Source organism: Coregonus clupeaformis, chromosome 24 (assembly GCF_020615455.1).
Source record: "Coregonus clupeaformis isolate EN_2021a chromosome 24, ASM2061545v1, whole genome shotgun sequence".
Taxonomy (NCBI): domain Eukaryota; kingdom Metazoa; phylum Chordata; class Actinopteri; order Salmoniformes; family Salmonidae; genus Coregonus; species Coregonus clupeaformis.
The window spans coordinates 49,812,989-49,830,321 of NC_059215.1; the positions used below are offsets into that span (position 1 = coordinate 49,812,989).

At 42.9% G+C, this 17,333-nt stretch overlaps 2 protein-coding genes across 3 annotated transcripts in view; one reads left to right on the plus strand and one right to left on the minus strand.

The window, feature by feature from the left end:
• The window catches only part of LOC121537348 (copine-5-like), a 199,091-nt gene extending 185,888 nt beyond the window's left edge, over positions 1 to 13,203 (plus strand). For both annotated transcript variants that reach the window (XM_041845000.2, XM_041845001.2), the window contains 5 exons: positions 396 to 523; positions 4,081 to 4,183; positions 6,619 to 6,676; positions 11,396 to 11,469; positions 12,632 to 13,203. In XM_041845000.2, the coding sequence (XP_041700934.1) occupies positions 396 to 523; positions 4,081 to 4,183; positions 6,619 to 6,676; positions 11,396 to 11,469; positions 12,632 to 12,835 (567 nt within the window). In that variant the 3' untranslated portion in view covers positions 12,836 to 13,203. The remainder of the gene's footprint in view (positions 1 to 395; positions 524 to 4,080; positions 4,184 to 6,618; positions 6,677 to 11,395; positions 11,470 to 12,631) is intronic.
• A 554-nt stretch (positions 13,204 to 13,757) lies between these two features.
• Positions 13,758 to 16,933, minus strand: LOC123481818. Its single transcript, XM_045206926.1, has 3 exons — positions 16,919 to 16,933; positions 16,160 to 16,786; positions 13,758 to 15,886 (listed from the first exon to the last, which is right to left on the minus strand). Exons 1-3 carry the CDS (start codon positions 16,931 to 16,933, stop codon positions 15,380 to 15,382), a joined length of 1,149 nt encoding a protein of 382 aa, XP_045062861.1. The 3' UTR covers positions 13,758 to 15,379.
• Positions 16,934 to 17,333: the final 400 nt, after the last annotated feature.

The following is a 17,333-nucleotide window of genomic DNA, read 5'->3' on the forward strand; positions in this document are numbered from 1 at the left end:
GGACATTCCTGCAATCAACATGCCAATTGCACACTCCCTCAAAACTTGAAACATCTGTGGCATTATGTTTTGTGACAAAACTGCACATTTTAGAGTGGCCTTTGTCCCCCAGCACAAGGTGCACCTGTGTAATGATCATGCTGTTTTAATCAGCTTCTTGATATGCCACACCTGTCAGGTGGTTGGATTATATTGGCAAAGGAGAAATGCTCACTAACATGGATGTAAACAAATTTGTGCACAAAATGTTAGAGAAACAAGCTTTTTGTGTGTATGGAATATTTCTGGGATCTTTTGTTTCAGCTAATGAACCATGGGACCAACACTTTACATGTTGTGTTTATATTTTTGTTCAGTGTAATTCAAGTTACATGTTTGGATTTTCTCCTTCACAGAATGGCAACACAGAGAACCCCTACTGCAACGGAATGGAGGGGATTCTAGAAGCATACCATCAGAGTCTAAAGACTGTACAACTCTACGGACCAACCAACTTCTCTCCGGTCGTCAACCATGTGGCAAAGTGAGTCTGACCGTGAGCCACCGAGACAGACAGTACAGAAGCTCTCCTGTCAACTCCTATAGCCTGGTCCTAGATCTGTTTGTGCTGTACAGCCAACTCCTATAGCCTGGTCCTAGATCTGTTTGTGCTGAATAGCCAACTTCTATAGCCAAAAAGGAATGACAAGACAGCACAAACAGATCTGGGACCAGGCTACGTTTCAACAACAGTGCAAGGCTGATGATTAATCAACCTTACCTCAACCTTGAAAGACAAACCTTCAAGAAAACTTCAGCTCCACACTCATCCAGACAGACCATTAGAGCCACTAACAGACACTATCAGTAAATAATGAAGGGGAAGTAAACAAATAATCTGTCGCCGTGGTGATGGATGTAAGTGGTGGTCAAGTCCCAGAACAGATTAATAAGTGGACACACGTTGTTGTTGTGTGTATGTGTGTGTGTGTGTGTGTGTGTGTGTGTGTGTGTGTGTGTGTGTGTGTTTCGCCTGATGACGAGGCTAGATGTCCCTTTAACTTCCCAAACAGCAGTAATCTCTCATGTATCTGTCTTATGATGACACTTATGATAATTGTCTTTAATTAAAATGTCAGCCCCACACTCCAGAGAGCGATCGTCTGACAGGCTAAATCAGAAAGCAGGAGAAAAGGACTCAACAACAACCCCAGAGGTCCAGCTGGAATGTCAATAACGTCCTTAGCTTTGGCATAATGAGCACTTGGATGTGTCACGGTTGTCTAGTCACAAGAATAGGATCAGGGTCCGTATGAAACATCTCAGAGTAAAGAGTGCTGAATTAGGACCAGTTTTGCCTTTTAGATCGTAATGAATAAGATTACATGGACAGGGGAGACCTGATCCTAGATCATTCATTCTATTCTGAGAGGCTTAATGGATACATCCCCTGGTCAGGGCCTACCTGGCAATCCATCAATAACAACTAAAAAAATATATATATATATAAATAAAAAAATACAGCGTCTTGCATTGCTAAACACATCAGTAAATTATTCATGTTATGGACAGCTAGGGATGGGTGATGGAATCTAGGCCACGTACATACAGAACACTGCTTAGACTCTGGCTCATCACAGCCATTCTCTGCTGCCAATGACTGGAACGAACTGCAAAAATATCTGAAGCTGGAGACTCTTATCTCCCTCACTAACTTTAAGCATCAGTTGTCAGAGCACCTTACCGATCACTGCACCTGTACACAGCCCATTCTGAAATTAGCCCACCCAACTACCTCATCCCCATATTGTTCTTTATTTTGCTCATTTGCACCCCAGTATCTCTATTTGCACATCATCTCTTGCACATCTATCATTCCAGTGTTAATACTAATTGTAATTATTTTGCACTATGGCCTATTTATTGCCTTACCTCCATAACTTGCTACATTTACACACACTGTATATATACAGTGGGGGAAAAAAGTATTTAGTCAGCCACCAATTGTGCAAGTTCTCCCACTTAAAAAAATGAGAGAGGCCTGTAATTTTCATCATAGGTACACGTCAACTATGACAGACAAAATGAGAAAAAAAAATCCAGAAAATCACATTGTAGGATTTTTAATGAATTTATTGGCATATGATGGTGGAAAATAAGTATTTGGTCAATAACAAAAGTTTCTCAATACTTTGTTATATACCCTTTGTTGGCAATGACACAGGTCAAACGTTTTCTGTAAGTCTTCAAAAGGTTTTCACACACTGTTGCTGGTATTTTGGCCCATTCCTCCATGCAGATCTCCTCTAGAGCAGTGATGTTTTGGGGCTGTCGCTGGGCAACACAGACTTTCAACTCCCCTCCAAAGATTTTCTATGGGGTTGAGATCTGGAGACTGGGTAGGCCACTCCAGGACCTTGAAATGCTTCTTACGAAGCCACTCCTTCGTTGCCCGGGCGGTGTGTTTGGGATCATTGTCATGCTGAAAGACCCAGCGACGTTTCATCTTCAATGCCCTTGCTGATGGAAGGAGGGTTTCACTCAAAATCTCACGATACATGGCCCCATTCATTCTTTCCTTTACACGGATCAGTCGTCCTGGTCCCTTTGCAGAAAAACAGCCCCAAAGCATGATGTTTCCAACCCCATGCTTCACAGTAGGTATGGTGTTCTTTGGATGCAACTCAGCATTCTTTGTCCTCCAAACATGACGAGTTGAGTTTTTACCAAAAAGTTATATTTTGGTTTCATCTGACCATATGACATTCTCCCAATCCTCTTCTGGATCATCCAAATGCACTTCAGACGGGCCTGGACATGTACTGGCTTAAGCAGGGGGGACACGTCTCGCACTGCAGGATTTGAGTCCCTGGCGGCGTAGTGTGTTACTGATGGTAGGCTTTGTTACTTTGGTCCCAGCTCTCTGCAGGTCATTCACTAGGTCCCCCCGTGTGGTTCTGGGATTTTTGCTCACCGTTCTTGTGATCATTTTGACCCCACGGGGGTGAGATCTTGCGTGGAGCCCCAGATCGAGGGAGATTATCAGTGGTCTTGTATGTCTTCCATTTCCTAATAATTGCTCCCACAGTTGATTTCTTCAAACCAAGCTGCTTACCTATTGCAGATTCAGTCTTCCCAGCCTGGTGCAGGTCTACAATTTTGTTTTTGGTGTCCTTTGACAGCTCTTTGGTCTTGGCCATTGTGGAGTTTGGAGTGTGACTGTTTGAGGTTGTGGACAGGTGTCTTTTATACTGATAACAAGTTCAAACAGGTGCCATTAATACAGGTAACGAGTGGAGGACAGAGGAGCCTCTTAAAGAAGAAGTTACAGGTCTGTGAGAGCCAGAAATCTTGCTTGTTTGTATGTGACCAAATACTTATTTTCCACCATAATTTGCAAATAAATTCATTAAAAATCCTACAATGGGATTTTCTGGATTTTTTTTCTCAATTTGTCTGTCATAGTTGACGTGTACCTATGATGAAAATTACAGGCCTCTCTCATCTTTTTAAGTGGGAGAACTTGCACAATTGGTGGCTGACTAAATACTTTTTTTCCCCACTGTATTTTCTATTGTATTTTTGACTTTATGTTTTGTTTTACCCCATATGTAACTCTGTGTTGTTGTTTTTATCGCACTGCTTTGCTTTATCTTGGCCAGGTCGCAGTTGTAAATGAGAACTTGTTCTCAACTGGCTTCCCTGGTTAAACAGACAGGAGAGTTACAGCCCACAGCAGGCTATACTTAACACGTCTATATTGAGGCTCTGGGACTCGCTCTCCGGAGACAGGAAGTTAGTATCTGAAAAGAGATCGCCTTTTAATGTATTGTTTCTTTCCAGTCAAACAGCACAAGGCAGGCAAAACTATACACAGTGCAGAGGCACACTATGGTGGATTCCTAGAATAAGTTTAATGCATTGTGTTACTGTATGTAGAATGTCAATTGCTTCAATGACTTTGCTGTACCTGTTCCTAGTTTTACCTGCATGCCATCATCAGTATAAGGGGGTAGTTCTTCCTTTATAAAGAACTATCTTATTTACATAATATCTTATCTTAGAGACCGTAAAGTGCTGTGGCTCTGTTCTCTCTCCCAGGTACGCAGCGGCTGTACAGGACGGCTCTCAGTACTTCGTCCTCCTCATCATCACAGACGGAGTCATATCAGACATGGCCCAGACCAAGGAGGCCATCGTCAACGTGAGTAGTCTGCTGGATGTTCCCATTACCCATAATCCTCCTCTTCCCTCTGTCTCCCTGTGTCTGTTTCTGTATTTCTCTCTCTCTCTCTCTCTCTCTGCAGACTGCCTTTTACCTCAGCTAGCTCCAGGTTAAAATCAATGTCTGTTTTTCTGCTGCTTTGAGCCATGCTCGTCAGGGCCTTTATTTGAGGATGTATGCCTGTGTTTTGTTCTATTACCCACTCTAGTAGTTTCACTGTTGTTTTATTTTTCTTTGATCGAATTTAGGTTTCGAATATGAACATCAGTTAGTGGATCATAGCACTGTACTTTACATGAACTTTTGCTTGTGGGCCTCTCTGAAATGTTTGTTTGCCATGTGAAAAATCCACTTTGTATCTCTCTGGCCGTGAGAATACACGGAGAAGGTGTCTACAGTCCAGCTGTCCAATGGGGGAGCGGCACGGCATCCTGACCTCTGATGACCTCTGACCTCTGACCTCACAGCAGACTGGGTTTAAAGGGAATTTGCGACTGTTAGTCAAACCATTAGAACAGCCACACCTTCCTTTTAAGATCTTGCCTGCTGCTCTATCTTGCCTCGGGCCTTCTAACCTGCCTCAGCCAAGCCTCTAACTCTAACCTGCCTCAGCCAAGCCATCTAACTTGCCTCTAACCTTCCTCAGTCCAAGCCATATAATCAGCCATCAGTTTTGGCAAAGCCTTCTAACCTGCCTCAGCCAGCGGTGGCGGTGGCGGTGGCGGTGGCGGTGGTGGGGGTGGCAGCGGTGGCGGTGGTGGGGGTGCCGGCGGTGGCGGTGGTGGGGGTGGCAGCGGTGGCGGTGGTGGGGGTGCCGGCGATGGCGGTGGTGGGGGTGGCAGCGGTGGCGGTGGCGGTGGTGGGGGTGGCAGCGGTGGCGGTGGCGGTGGTGGGGGGTGGCAGCGGTGGCGGTGGCGGTGGTGGGGGTGGCAGCGGTGGCGGTGGCGGTGGGGTGGCGGCGGTGGCGGTGGTGGGGGGTGCGGCGGTGGCGGTGGTGGGGGTGGCAGCGGTGGCGGTGGTGGGGGGTGGCAGCGGTGGCGGTGGTGGGGGGTGCGGCGGTGGCGGTGGTGGGGGTGGCAGCGGTGGCGGTGGTGGGGGTGCCGGCGGTGGCGGTGGTGGGGGTGCCGGTGGTGGCGGTGGTGGGGGGTGGCAGCGGTGGCGGTGGCGGTGGCGGTGGTGGTTGGTGGGGGTGGCAGCGGTGGCGGTAGCGGTGGCGGGGGTGGCAGCGGTGGCGGTGGTGGGGGTGCCGGCGGTGGTGGTGGTGGGGGTGCCGGCGGTGGTGGGGGTGGCAGCGGTGGCGGTGGTGGGTTGGTTACGTTGACATAGTGGGATAGAGACAGTTCAGATAAGCAGAGAGGAGTAAGACCTGTTATTATAATAGAGTTAGCTGGTTTCAAGCACCTGCTGTTAGATCATTAACATATCTCATATAGACTACTGTTCCGGGAAGCATAAATAAGATTGGGTGGAATGTGTTTGAACGTGGCAGAGATAAAAGTGTTTTGACTAATGAATGTTTTGACCTAGAGTAAGTTAGATGTTATCCTCTGCTCTCTGGAGGTATTGTATAAACATTGCATAGTGGAGGGAAGAATATAGACATTGTGTACTGTGTTCATTATGTTGGCATTATATATTAAATACTGTAAACAGCATGGACACAAAATTGTCAATTATGTTCAACAATATGTTCAACTCCTTTACTTGTAAAATAAATTGAAACCGCTATTTTTCCTGCGGCAATAACACATCCACAAATGGTAAAAATTATAATAATCCACATTGCTTTCAGAGAAGCCCGCTGAGTATTATAGACGAATAGTTCTGTTTTTGCAATCCTGATGTAATAATGTATTTCCCTTGACTGTCCAACTGGAGCTGTGCTGTGCCCCACTACGGCACATGGTGACTACATAATGTCATGTGCCGGCGAGAGAGCCTGAACAGCAATCAGCAAAGAGGGAATTTGTCAGCAAATTGTTTCAGTTATCTAGTCTTTGTCATGCACATTTATTTGTCTCTCGTCCAATGGTCTCCTTGTGTCTTTCTGCCCTGTGCGGCTGCATCAGCTGACTGCAGACTACTGAATAATGTTGCACAAGAAGTGGCACTGCTGCGGTGTCACTGAATAACCCCAATGCATTATACACAGTTTGAATAATGATAAACGTATTTGTTTAAGGACGTCAGATTGGTTTGTGGTGGATTTTAATATTTCAACAGTCCTCTTCAGAATGTTTTTTTTTTGTGATTGATTGTTTTTATTTGCTAAAGACATTGAACAAAGACAACCGTGTACATGTTTATGCCTAAAGCTTTGTCCACGTCAGAACTCAAAAACACCTTGTTGTCGGAATGTTGATAATATCACATGGAATCTCCATGTTGTTTGTCCGTCTGTTTGTTCTCCACAGGCTGCTAAGCTTCCAATGTCTATCATCATTGTTGGAGTTGGACATGCTGAGTTTGATGGTGAGATTGACACCACTCATTCTCACTCAGACAAAATTATATTTTATAATATTTTAGTGTTTTTATTGTTGTTTTTGTTAGCAGATAGTCATGTCAAGAAAAAAATATGTTTTCAGAGGGGAAAATGCTTTCAAAAGATACCTTTATAAGCTGCTGCTGGTTTGAAATACGTATTTCACTATGGGGCTTGAATAAAGTTAACAATATTTTCACATAATGTCTTTAACGTAATCCTTGACCCATGTTAAAGAAATAAATCATCATAAATTAGCATAAATAGTCAACAGAACTCAAATAGGAAATTCCTCTGTCAAATATTCCCACAATGTTATGCCGTTTAAATGTCCCCCAGCCCACATGGATCGGGTTGAATGTACTATAAATAATGCAATACAATTTAGAGCTGAGGTTATCAGAGACAGTTTCAATGTGAGGGAAGTTAGCTAATTGGCAGTTTGGTGGAAGTCTGTAGTTGATGAGCAGATGTCAACCGGCAGGGTTCGAAACCCAGTTCACAGCTGTTGCATACAATTTGAATATTTGTAACATATGGTCACAACTTTGATGCTTTCCAACTTGGTGTGCTGTGTGCTGTTACAGGGGCTGGCTGGTGTTGCTTTCTGAATATGCTTTTTTTTATATACGGTTATTTACAGTGCTGGGAATGTTCTCAATGTAAAAGGCAGTTACTATCATTTATTTGAAGTCCGAGTGACACGGAGGCCCACTCCTTGTTAGTCTGAGACTATCCTAATATGGACACCATACATAATGATGGGTGGTGACTCCTATACACTGAGTCTACAAAACACTAATATTCAGTTGCACCCCCTTTTGCCCTCAGAACAGCTTCAATTCGTCGGGGAGTGGACTCTACAAGGTGTCAAAAGCGTTCCACAGGGATGCTGGCCCATGTTGACTCCCAATGCTTCCCACAGTTGTGTCAAGTTGGCTGGATGTCCTTTGGGTGGTGGACCATTCTTGATACACTCAGGAAACTGTTGAGCTTGAAAACCCCAGCAGCGTTGCAGTTCTTGACACAAATCGGTGTGCCTGGCACCTACTACCATACCCCTTTCAAAGGCACTTAAATATTTTGTCTTGCCCATTCACCCTCTGAATGGCACACATACACAATCCATGTCTCAATTGTCTCAAGGCTTAAAATCCTTCTTTAAACTGTCTCCTCCCCTTCATCTACACTGATTGAAGTAGATTTAACAAGTGACATCAATAAGGGATCATAGCTTTCACCTGGATTCTATGTCATGGAAAGAGCAGGTGTTCCTAATGTTTTGTACACTCAGTGTAGGCAATGCAGAGCATGTTTAAACTGGTGTAATATAAAGCCACCATAATGGCTAAAGTCACCCAGACACTAGAGGTTTAAACTGGTGTTATAAACTAATATGAAGTGTAGTGACTCACCCAGACACTAGAGGTTTAAACTGGTGTTATAAACTAATATGAAGTGTAGTGACTCACCCAGACACTAGAGGTTTAAACTGGTGTTATAAGCCAATATGAAGTGTAGTGACTCACCCAGACACTAGAGGTTTAAACTGGTGTTATAAGCCAATATGAAGTGTAGTGACTCACCCAGACACTAGAGGTTTAAACTGGTGTTATAACTAATATGAAGTGTAGTGACTCACCCAGACACTAGAGGTTTAAACTGGTGTTATAAGACACTATGAAGTGTAGTGACTCACCCAGACACTAGAGGTTTAAACTGGTGTTATAAGCCAATATGAAGTGTAGTGACTCACCCAGACACTAGAGGTTTAAACTGGTGTTATAAGACACTATGAAGTGTAGTGACTCACCCAGACACTAGAGGTTTAAACTGGTGTTATAAGCCAATATGAAGTGTAGTGACTCACCCAGACACTAGAGGTTTAAACTGGTGTTATAAGACACTATGAAGTGTAGTGACTCACCCAGACACTAGAGGTTTAAACTGGTGTTATAAGCCAATATGAAGTGTAGTGACTCACCCAGACACTAGAGGTTTAAACTGGTGTTATAAGCCAATATGAAGTGTAGTGACTCACCCAGACACTAGAGGTTTAAACTGGTGTTATAAGACACTATGAAGTGTAGTGACTCACCCAGACACTAGAGGTTTAAACTGGTGTTATAAGACACTATGAAGTGTAGTGACTCACCCAGACACTAGAGGTTTAAACTGGTGTTATAAGACACTATGAAGTGTAGTGACTCACCCAGACACTAGAGGTTTAAACTGGTGTTATAAGCCAATATGAAGTGTAGTGACTCACCCAGACACTAGAGGTTTAAACTGGTGTTATAAGCCAATATGAAGTGTAGTGACTCACCCAGACACTAGAGGTTTAAACTGGTGTTATAAGCCAATATGAAGTATAGTGACTCACCCAGACACTAGAGGTTTAAACTGGTGTTATAAACTAATATGAAGTATAGTGACTCACCCAGACACTAGAGGTTTAAACTGGTGTTATAAACTAATATGAAGTATAGTGACTCACCCAGACACTAGAGGTTTAAACTGGTGTTATAAGCCACTATGAAGTGTAGTGACTCACCCAGACACTAGAGGTTTAAACTGGTGTTATAAGACACTATGAAGTGTAGTGACTCACCCAGACACTAGAGGTTTAAACTGGTGTTATAAGACACTATGAAGTGTAGTGACTCACCCAGACACTAGAGGTTTAAACTGGTGTTATAAGACACTATGAAGTGTAGTGACTCACCCAGACACTAGAGGTTTAAACTGGTGTTATAAGACACTATGAAGTGTAGTGACTCACCCAGACACTAGAGCTTTAAACTGGTGTTATAAGCCAATATGAAGTGTAGTGACTCACCCAGACACTAGATGTTTAAACTGGTGTTATAAGCCAATATGAAGTGTAGTGACTCACCCAGACACTAGAGGTTTAAACTGGTGTTATAAGCCAATATGAAGTGTAGTGACTCAGCCAGACAGTAGAGGTTTAAACTGGTGTTATAAGCCAATATGAAGTGTAGTGACTCACCCAGACACTAGAGGTTTAAACTGGTGTTATAAGCCAATATGAAGTGTAGTGACTCACCCAGACACTAGAGGTTTAAACTGGTGTTATAAGACACTATGAAGTGTAGTGACTCACCCAGACACTAGAGGTTTAAACTGGTGTTATAAGCCAATATGAAGTGTAGTGACTCACCCAGACACTAGAGGTTTAAACTGGTGTTATAAGCCAATATGAAGTGTAGTGACTCACCCAGACACTAGAGTTTTAAACTGGTGTTATAAGCCAATATGAAGTGTAGTGACTCACCCAGACACTAGAGGTTTAAACTGGTGTTATAAGCCAATATGAAGTGTAGTGACTCACCCAGACACTAGAGGTTTAAACTGGTGTTATAAGCCAATATGAAGTGTAGTGACTCACCCAGACACTAGAGGTTTAAACTGGTGTTATAAGACACTATGAAGTGTAGTGACTCACCCAGACACTAGAGGTTTAAACTGGTGTTATAAGCCAATATGAAGTGTAGTGACTCACCCAGACACTAGAGGTTTAAACTGGTGTTATAAGCCAATATGAAGTGTAGTGACTCACCCAGACACTAGAGTTTTAAACTGGTGTTATAAGCCAATATGAAGTGTAGTGACTCACCCAGACACTAGAGGTTTAAACTGGTGTTATAAGCCAATATGAAGTGTAGTGACTCACCCAGACACTAGAGGTTTAAACTGGTGTTATAAGACACTATGAAGTGTAGTGACTCACCCAGACACTAGAGGTTTAAACTGGTGTTATAAGACACTATGAAGTGTAGTGACTCACCCAGACACTAGAGGTTTAAACTGGTGTTATAAGACACTATGAAGTGTAGTGACTCACCCAGACACTAGAGGTTTAAACTGGTGTTATAAGACACTATGAAGTGTAGTGACTCACCCAGACACTAGAGGTTTAAACTGGTGTTATAAGACACTATGAAGTGTAGTGACTCACCCAGACACTAGAGGTTTAAACTGGTGTTATAAGACACTATGAAGTGTAGTGACTCACCCAGACACTAGAGGTTTAAACTGGTGTTATAAGACAATATGAACTGTAGTGACTCACCCAGACACTAGAGGTTTAAACTGGTGTTATAAGACACTATGAAGTGTAGTGACTCACCCAGACACTAGAGGTTTAAACTGGTGTTATAAGACACTATGAAGTGTAGTGACTCACCCAGACACTAGAGGTTTAAACTGGTGTTATAAGCCAATATGAAGTGTAGTGACTCACCCAGACACTAGAGGTTTAAACTGGTGTTATAAGACAATATGAAGTGTAGTGACTCACCCAGACACTAGAGGTTTAAACTGGTGTTATAAGCCAATATGAAGTGTAGTGACTCACCCAGACACTAGAGGTTTAAACTGGTGTTATAAGACAATATGAAGTGTAGTGACTCACCCAGACACTAGAGGTTTAAACTGGTGTTATAAGACACTATGAAGTGTAGTGACTCACCCAGACACTAGAGGTTTAAACTGGTGTTATAAGACAATATGAAGTGTAGTGACTCACCCAGACACTAGAGGTTTAAACTGGTGTTATAAGACAATATGAAGTGTAGTGACTCACCCAGACACTAGAGGTTTAAACTGGTGTTATAAGCCAATATGAAGTGTAGTGACTCACCCAGACACTAGAGGTTTAAACAGGTCTCTTCTCTTGTCTGTAGCCATGGTGGAGTTGGACGGTGATGACATCAGAATCTCCTCGCGAGGGAAGCTAGCAGAAAGAGACATTGTACAGGTAGAGTTGACTTCCTATTCCAACCCTGTAGAGAGACTTTGTACAGGTCAATATTGTTTACTTTATCTGGTCTTCCCCTCTGACAATCAGCAGAGTTTCATTTTGTGATAACCCCACACCCCCAACCCAGCAATCTGACGTCTTACGAGAAAATCAATCATGAGTGAAAAGATAAACAAAAATATCACATTTCAGTTGATAAAATTGTTCTGAATTGAAATATCAATAACATTCTGATGTGAAACAAGTTGGTGCCATTTGTCACCTATTTGACATTTGAGTATTTGCCATGCTCCATTTGGAAACAAATCCAAGCACTATAAAACTGATCCCTTGTGCGGGAGTTTGGTCTAGTGGTAGCACTGCCGACTGCACACCACACATACAGTGAGGGAAAAAAGTATTTGATCCCCTGCTGATTTTGTACATTTGCCCACTGACAAAGACATGATCAGTCTATAACTATAATGGTAGGTTTATTTGAACAGTGAGAGACAGAATAACAACAAAAAAATCCAGAAAAACGCATGTCAAAAATGTGGGAGCTGAAGGTTCGAGTTGCCAAACGTCAGTCTCAAAACCTTAATGACATGGAGAAGATCTGCAAAGAGGAGTGGGACAAAATCCCTCCTGAGATATGTGCAAACCTGGTGGCCAACTACAAGAAACGTCTGACCTCTGTGATTGCCAACAAGGGTTTTGCCACCAAGTACTAAGTCATGTTTTGCAGAGGGGTCAAATACTTATTTCCCTCATTAAAATGCAAATCAATTTATAAAATTGCACACAAACATTTTTCTGGATTTTTTTGTTGTTATTCTGTCTCTCACTGTTCAAATAAACCTACCATTAAAATTATAGACTGATCATGTCTTTGTCAGTGGGCAAACGTACAAAATCAGCAGGGGATCAAATACTTTTTTTCCTCACTGTACCCGCTGGCAATAGGGTTACGAATCCTGCCTCAGACCCTCTCTCTATATCTGTCTCTCTCTCTACCTTCCAACTGTCACTTCTAATGACCCCTACTCTCTCTATATCTGTCTCTCTCTCTACCTTCCAACTGTCACTGCTAATGACCCCTACTCTCTATATATCTGTCTCTCTCTCTACCTTCCAACTGTCTCTTCTAATGGCCCCTACTCTCTCTGTACCCATGCAGTTTGTCCCATTCAGAGACTACATGGACCGGACAGGGAACCACGTGCTGAGTATGGCCCGGCTAGCCAAAGATGTCCTGGCTGAGATCCCTGAACAGCTCATCCTCTACATGAAGAGTAGAGGTATCAAACCCTGCTCCCTGCCTCCACCCTATGGGGAACCAGGCCCTAAGGACCAGGACCACACCCAGACCACCCCTATCTGAGCCCCACACGGATCCCATCTGAGGCTCCAACCCTGGGGAAGAAGGTTGGGGTAGGGTGGGTGGTAGCCTGGATGGTGGACCCCCTCATGGAGAAATGCAAAATGGAAATGTGGAAATGCTTCAAGGCACATTTTTCTTCTTCTTTAAATATTAATCTGGTTGTCATGCTGAACAAATATGACTCCATTTTGTTTGGAGCGAGACTTCAGAAAGACTGCTTTGAGCAAAAAGCTGAAGATCAGGGAGTTTTACTTTTGAGTTTCAACGGCTGATGGAAGGGTGGAAAGGGGGATAAGCAGGAGAAGAGAGGAGAAGAGAGGAGAAGAGATGAGGAGAGAGGAGGAGAGAGGAGAAGAGAGGAGAAGAGAGGAGAAGCGAGGAGGAGAGAGGAGGAGAGGAGAAGAGAGGAGGAGAGAGGAGAAGAGAGGAGAAGAGAGGAGGAGAGAGGAGGAGAAGAGAGGAGAAGAGAGGAGGAGAAGAGAGGAGAAGAGAGGAGAAGAGAGGAGAAGAGAGGAGAAGAAAGGAGGAGAGAGGAGGAGAGAGGAGAAGAGAGGAGGAGAGAGGAGGAGAGAGGAGAAGAGAGGAGGAGGAGAGAGGAGGAGAGAGGAGGAGAGAGGAGGAGAGAGGAGGATAAGAGAGGAAAAGAGAGGAGAAGAGAGGAGGAGAAGAGAGGAGGAGAGAGGAGAAGAGAGGAGAAGAGAGGAGGAGAGAGGAGAGGAGGAGAAGAGAGGAGAAGAGAGATGGGAGGAGGAGAGAGGAGGAGAGAGGAGGAGAAGAGAGGAGAAGAGAGGAGGAGAAGAGAGGAGGAGAGAGGAGGAGAAGAGAGGAGAAGAGAGTAGAAGAGAGGAGAGGAGAAGAGAGGAGGAGAAGAGAGGAGAAGAGAGGAGAAGAGAGGAGAAGAGAGGAGGAGAAGAGAGGAGAAGAGAGGAGAAGAGAGAAGGGAGGAGGAGAAGAGAGGAGAAGAGAGGAGAAGAGAGGAGGAGAAGAGAGGAGAAGAGCAGTGTGATGTAAAGGAATGTTAGGTGTTAGCTGTCAGAGCTGTAAAAGTGGTGATGTAATGGGTAGCATACCCTTAGATAGAGAGGGTTTTTGAGGACATGAATTATTAGAATGTGCCAGTTTGTATCATGTTTGTGTAATGATACCTTTTAGAGTGGTTGTGTATGTGGGACTAAGAAAGCATCTGTATAATAATTTATTTATTGTAAAAACTGCAGTATTTATTCATGTTGGGGATCCGAAGTCATCATATTTTCCCTCATATTTTCCCCATTCCAATTTTTGGGGGATCAATGCTATAAATAATTGTTTATTTCTACTTCAAATAGTACTGTAATACAAAGCATGTGATAATTAGATACTATCCAGCTGTTTAGGAATAGTTGGGAATGATCAAGATGAATGCATTTACATTTTTGACTGTAACAGTTATTCAGAGGACCAGCTATTTGTATGATAGTTTAACTTCATGCACCGTATACAAGACTTACTTACCCTACACATATTCAATATGTATCAACAAAATGCACTAACAGTCCAAATAAAAAGCACAAAGATCATATACAATACATATATTGATACTGAAATATATACCACAATTATATACTAGCAACCAACATCTACCACAACAAATACAATCGAAAGGACTGTTAAATATTACATTTCTTCCAGTTCTAGAATATCATCGTTGATGAGAACACATCTCAAATCTATTTACTTCACATCTCGCATTATTATTATTATAATACATCTAGTCATGCACGACCAGAACCACATATTCAAAGGCATAGTATTTACATAGCATTTACATAGCATTTACATAGCATTTACATAGCATTAGTATGTAGAGGGAATGCCATGTCAGTTTATATGATCCTTCCTGTTATATTTGCAGTGGTCAGTGTTGTTGCTTCTGTTTGATTGTTCTTCAACCCTTGCACACCGTGCCATGCATAATATGACAGTGGGTGTAACAGTGAGAATGCACTAAAAAGGTGGTATAATGTTATTTTAGTTTCTTTTTTTTCTTCAGTTTGATTTCTCAAGTTTGATGTCAACTACATTCATTATTTGTTGGACTAGATTTTTTTCTTTAACCGGAGGGAAAATGGAACAATGAAAAATACTTATAGAATAATTGGAAGTACTGTAGCATATTGTATATTAATTGTGTTTATAACAACTCATTAAAAGGGAGTCAATATAAAAAGTAACTGCATAAAGAGCAGTTGATACAGTGTACAATCTGTCTAACTCACTTCATCTGGTCAACTGATAGATTTCAAACTTGCTGCCAGGGATGTATTGCCGTCTTTAATTGAAGTTATTGATGTATATGTGACCAACTGGGCTTCCCTATGCACCGCAAGACTGTATTAGCCCGCTGAGCTAAAGCCTGGCCATTAGCTGAAGGGGCCAACACAAGTCTTCTGGTTTCGGAACCAAGTTACTCATCACGAAAGCCTGGTTCCGAACCGCCTCTGTTACACTGTCTGTATCTAGCCAACTTTAAATTGTTGGTATAATGCCATCTATGACTTGTTGTTATATTGCCATCTTTGAGAGAGTTGTTGATACATTGCCAAATTGAAGTTGTTGACATATTAAAGTAGTAGTTTCCTGAGCAAACAGAGGTGCAGTGTAACCACACAGTTTAGCAGCATAACCACACAGTTTAGCAGCATAACCACACAGTTTAGCAGCATAACCACACAGCTTAGCAGCATAACCACACACCTTAGCAGCATAACCACACAGCTTAGCAGCATAACCACACACCTTAGCAGCATAACCACACACCTTAGCAGCATAACCACACAGTTTAGCAGCATAACCACACAGTTTAGCAGCATAACCACACAGCAGAGCAGCATAACCACACAGCTTAGCAGCATAACCACACAGTTTAGCAGCATAACCACACAGCAGAGCAGCATAACCACACAGCTTAGCAGCATAACCACACAGCTTAGCAGCATAACCACACAGTTTAGCAGCATAACCACACAGCAGAGCAGCATAACCACACACCTTAGCAGCATAACCACACACCTTAGCAGCATAACCACACACCTTAGCAGCATAACCACACACCTTAGCAGCATAACCACACAGTTTAGCAGCATAACCACACAGTTTAGCAGCATAACCACACAGTTTAGCAGCATAACCACACAGTTTAGCAGCATAACCACACAGCTTAGCAGCATAACCACACAGTTTAGCAGCATAACCACACAGTTTAGCAGCATAACCACACAGTTTAGCAGCATAACCACACACCTTAGCAGCATAACCACACACCTTAGCAGCATAACCACACACCTTAGCAGCATAACCACACAGTTTAGCAGCATAACCACACAGCAGAGCAGCATAACCACACAGCAGAGCAGCATAACCACACAGTTTAGCAGCATAACCACACAGTTTAGCAGCATAACCACACAGCTTAGCAGCATAACCACACAGTTTAGCAGCATAACCACACAGTTTAGCAGCATAACCACACAGTTTAGCAGCATAACCACACAGTTTAGCAGCATAACCACACACCTTAGCAGCATAACCACACACCTTAGCAGCATAACCACACACCTTAGCAGCATAACCACACAGTTTAGCAGCATAACCACACAGCAGAGCAGCATAACCACACAGCAGAGCAGCATAACCACACAGCTTAGCAGCATAACCACACAGCAGAGCAGCATAACCACACAGCAGAGCAGCATAACCACACAGCTTAGCAGCATAACCACACACCTTAGCAGCATAACCACACACCTTAGCAGCATAACCACACAGCTTAGCAGCATAACCACACAGCTTAGCAGCATAACCACACAGCTTAGCAGCATAACCACACAGCAGAGCAGCATTGGCTCTGTCTCTTCGGTCTGTCCGGGTTGTCCTCCCGTAGAGGGGGCACAGCAGATGGATAGCATCTGTCTACACTATTGATTGCCAAGTCTTTTTCTACAGTGGAAGGAAGTGTGCATAATTTTGTCTTACATTTTACATTTACATTTTAGTCATTTAGCAGACGCTCTTCTTCTCTCAGTCCTATACAATACAGGCTACAGTCACAAAACCCATTTTTTTCTCACAGATAGATCACAACAATCCAATATCTCTATACAAATGTGTCTACCCACAGAATAGAAACTGCCTTTTGCATATCCAGATTAGTTTTCCCTTATTTTATTTTGTTATCAACAGTTCCCTTCCCTATATTTATATTATTGAACATATGATTCCTAATGTCTAGAATGATAAACATTTCATATGTACTGTAAAGCCAACTGAAAAAAATACAATACTATTATTTACTAACTATTATTATTGCATCTTTAACCACAGATATGCTGTATGTTCCCTACAAGTGTGCTGTTATACTTATGTATTGAATGAGAACAATGCACGCACCACAAATCTATTTGACTAATGTTGTGGCAGTACACTGCATGTATGACAACATGGTTTTGTTATACAGTTT

Coding starts and splice junctions, on each gene's coding strand:
- LOC123481818 (XM_045206926.1), bottom strand. Junction 15,887..16,159: donor TGTGTGGTTATGCTGCTAAG/GTGTGTGGTTAT, acceptor TATGCTGCTAAG/GTGTGTGGTTATGCTGCTAA.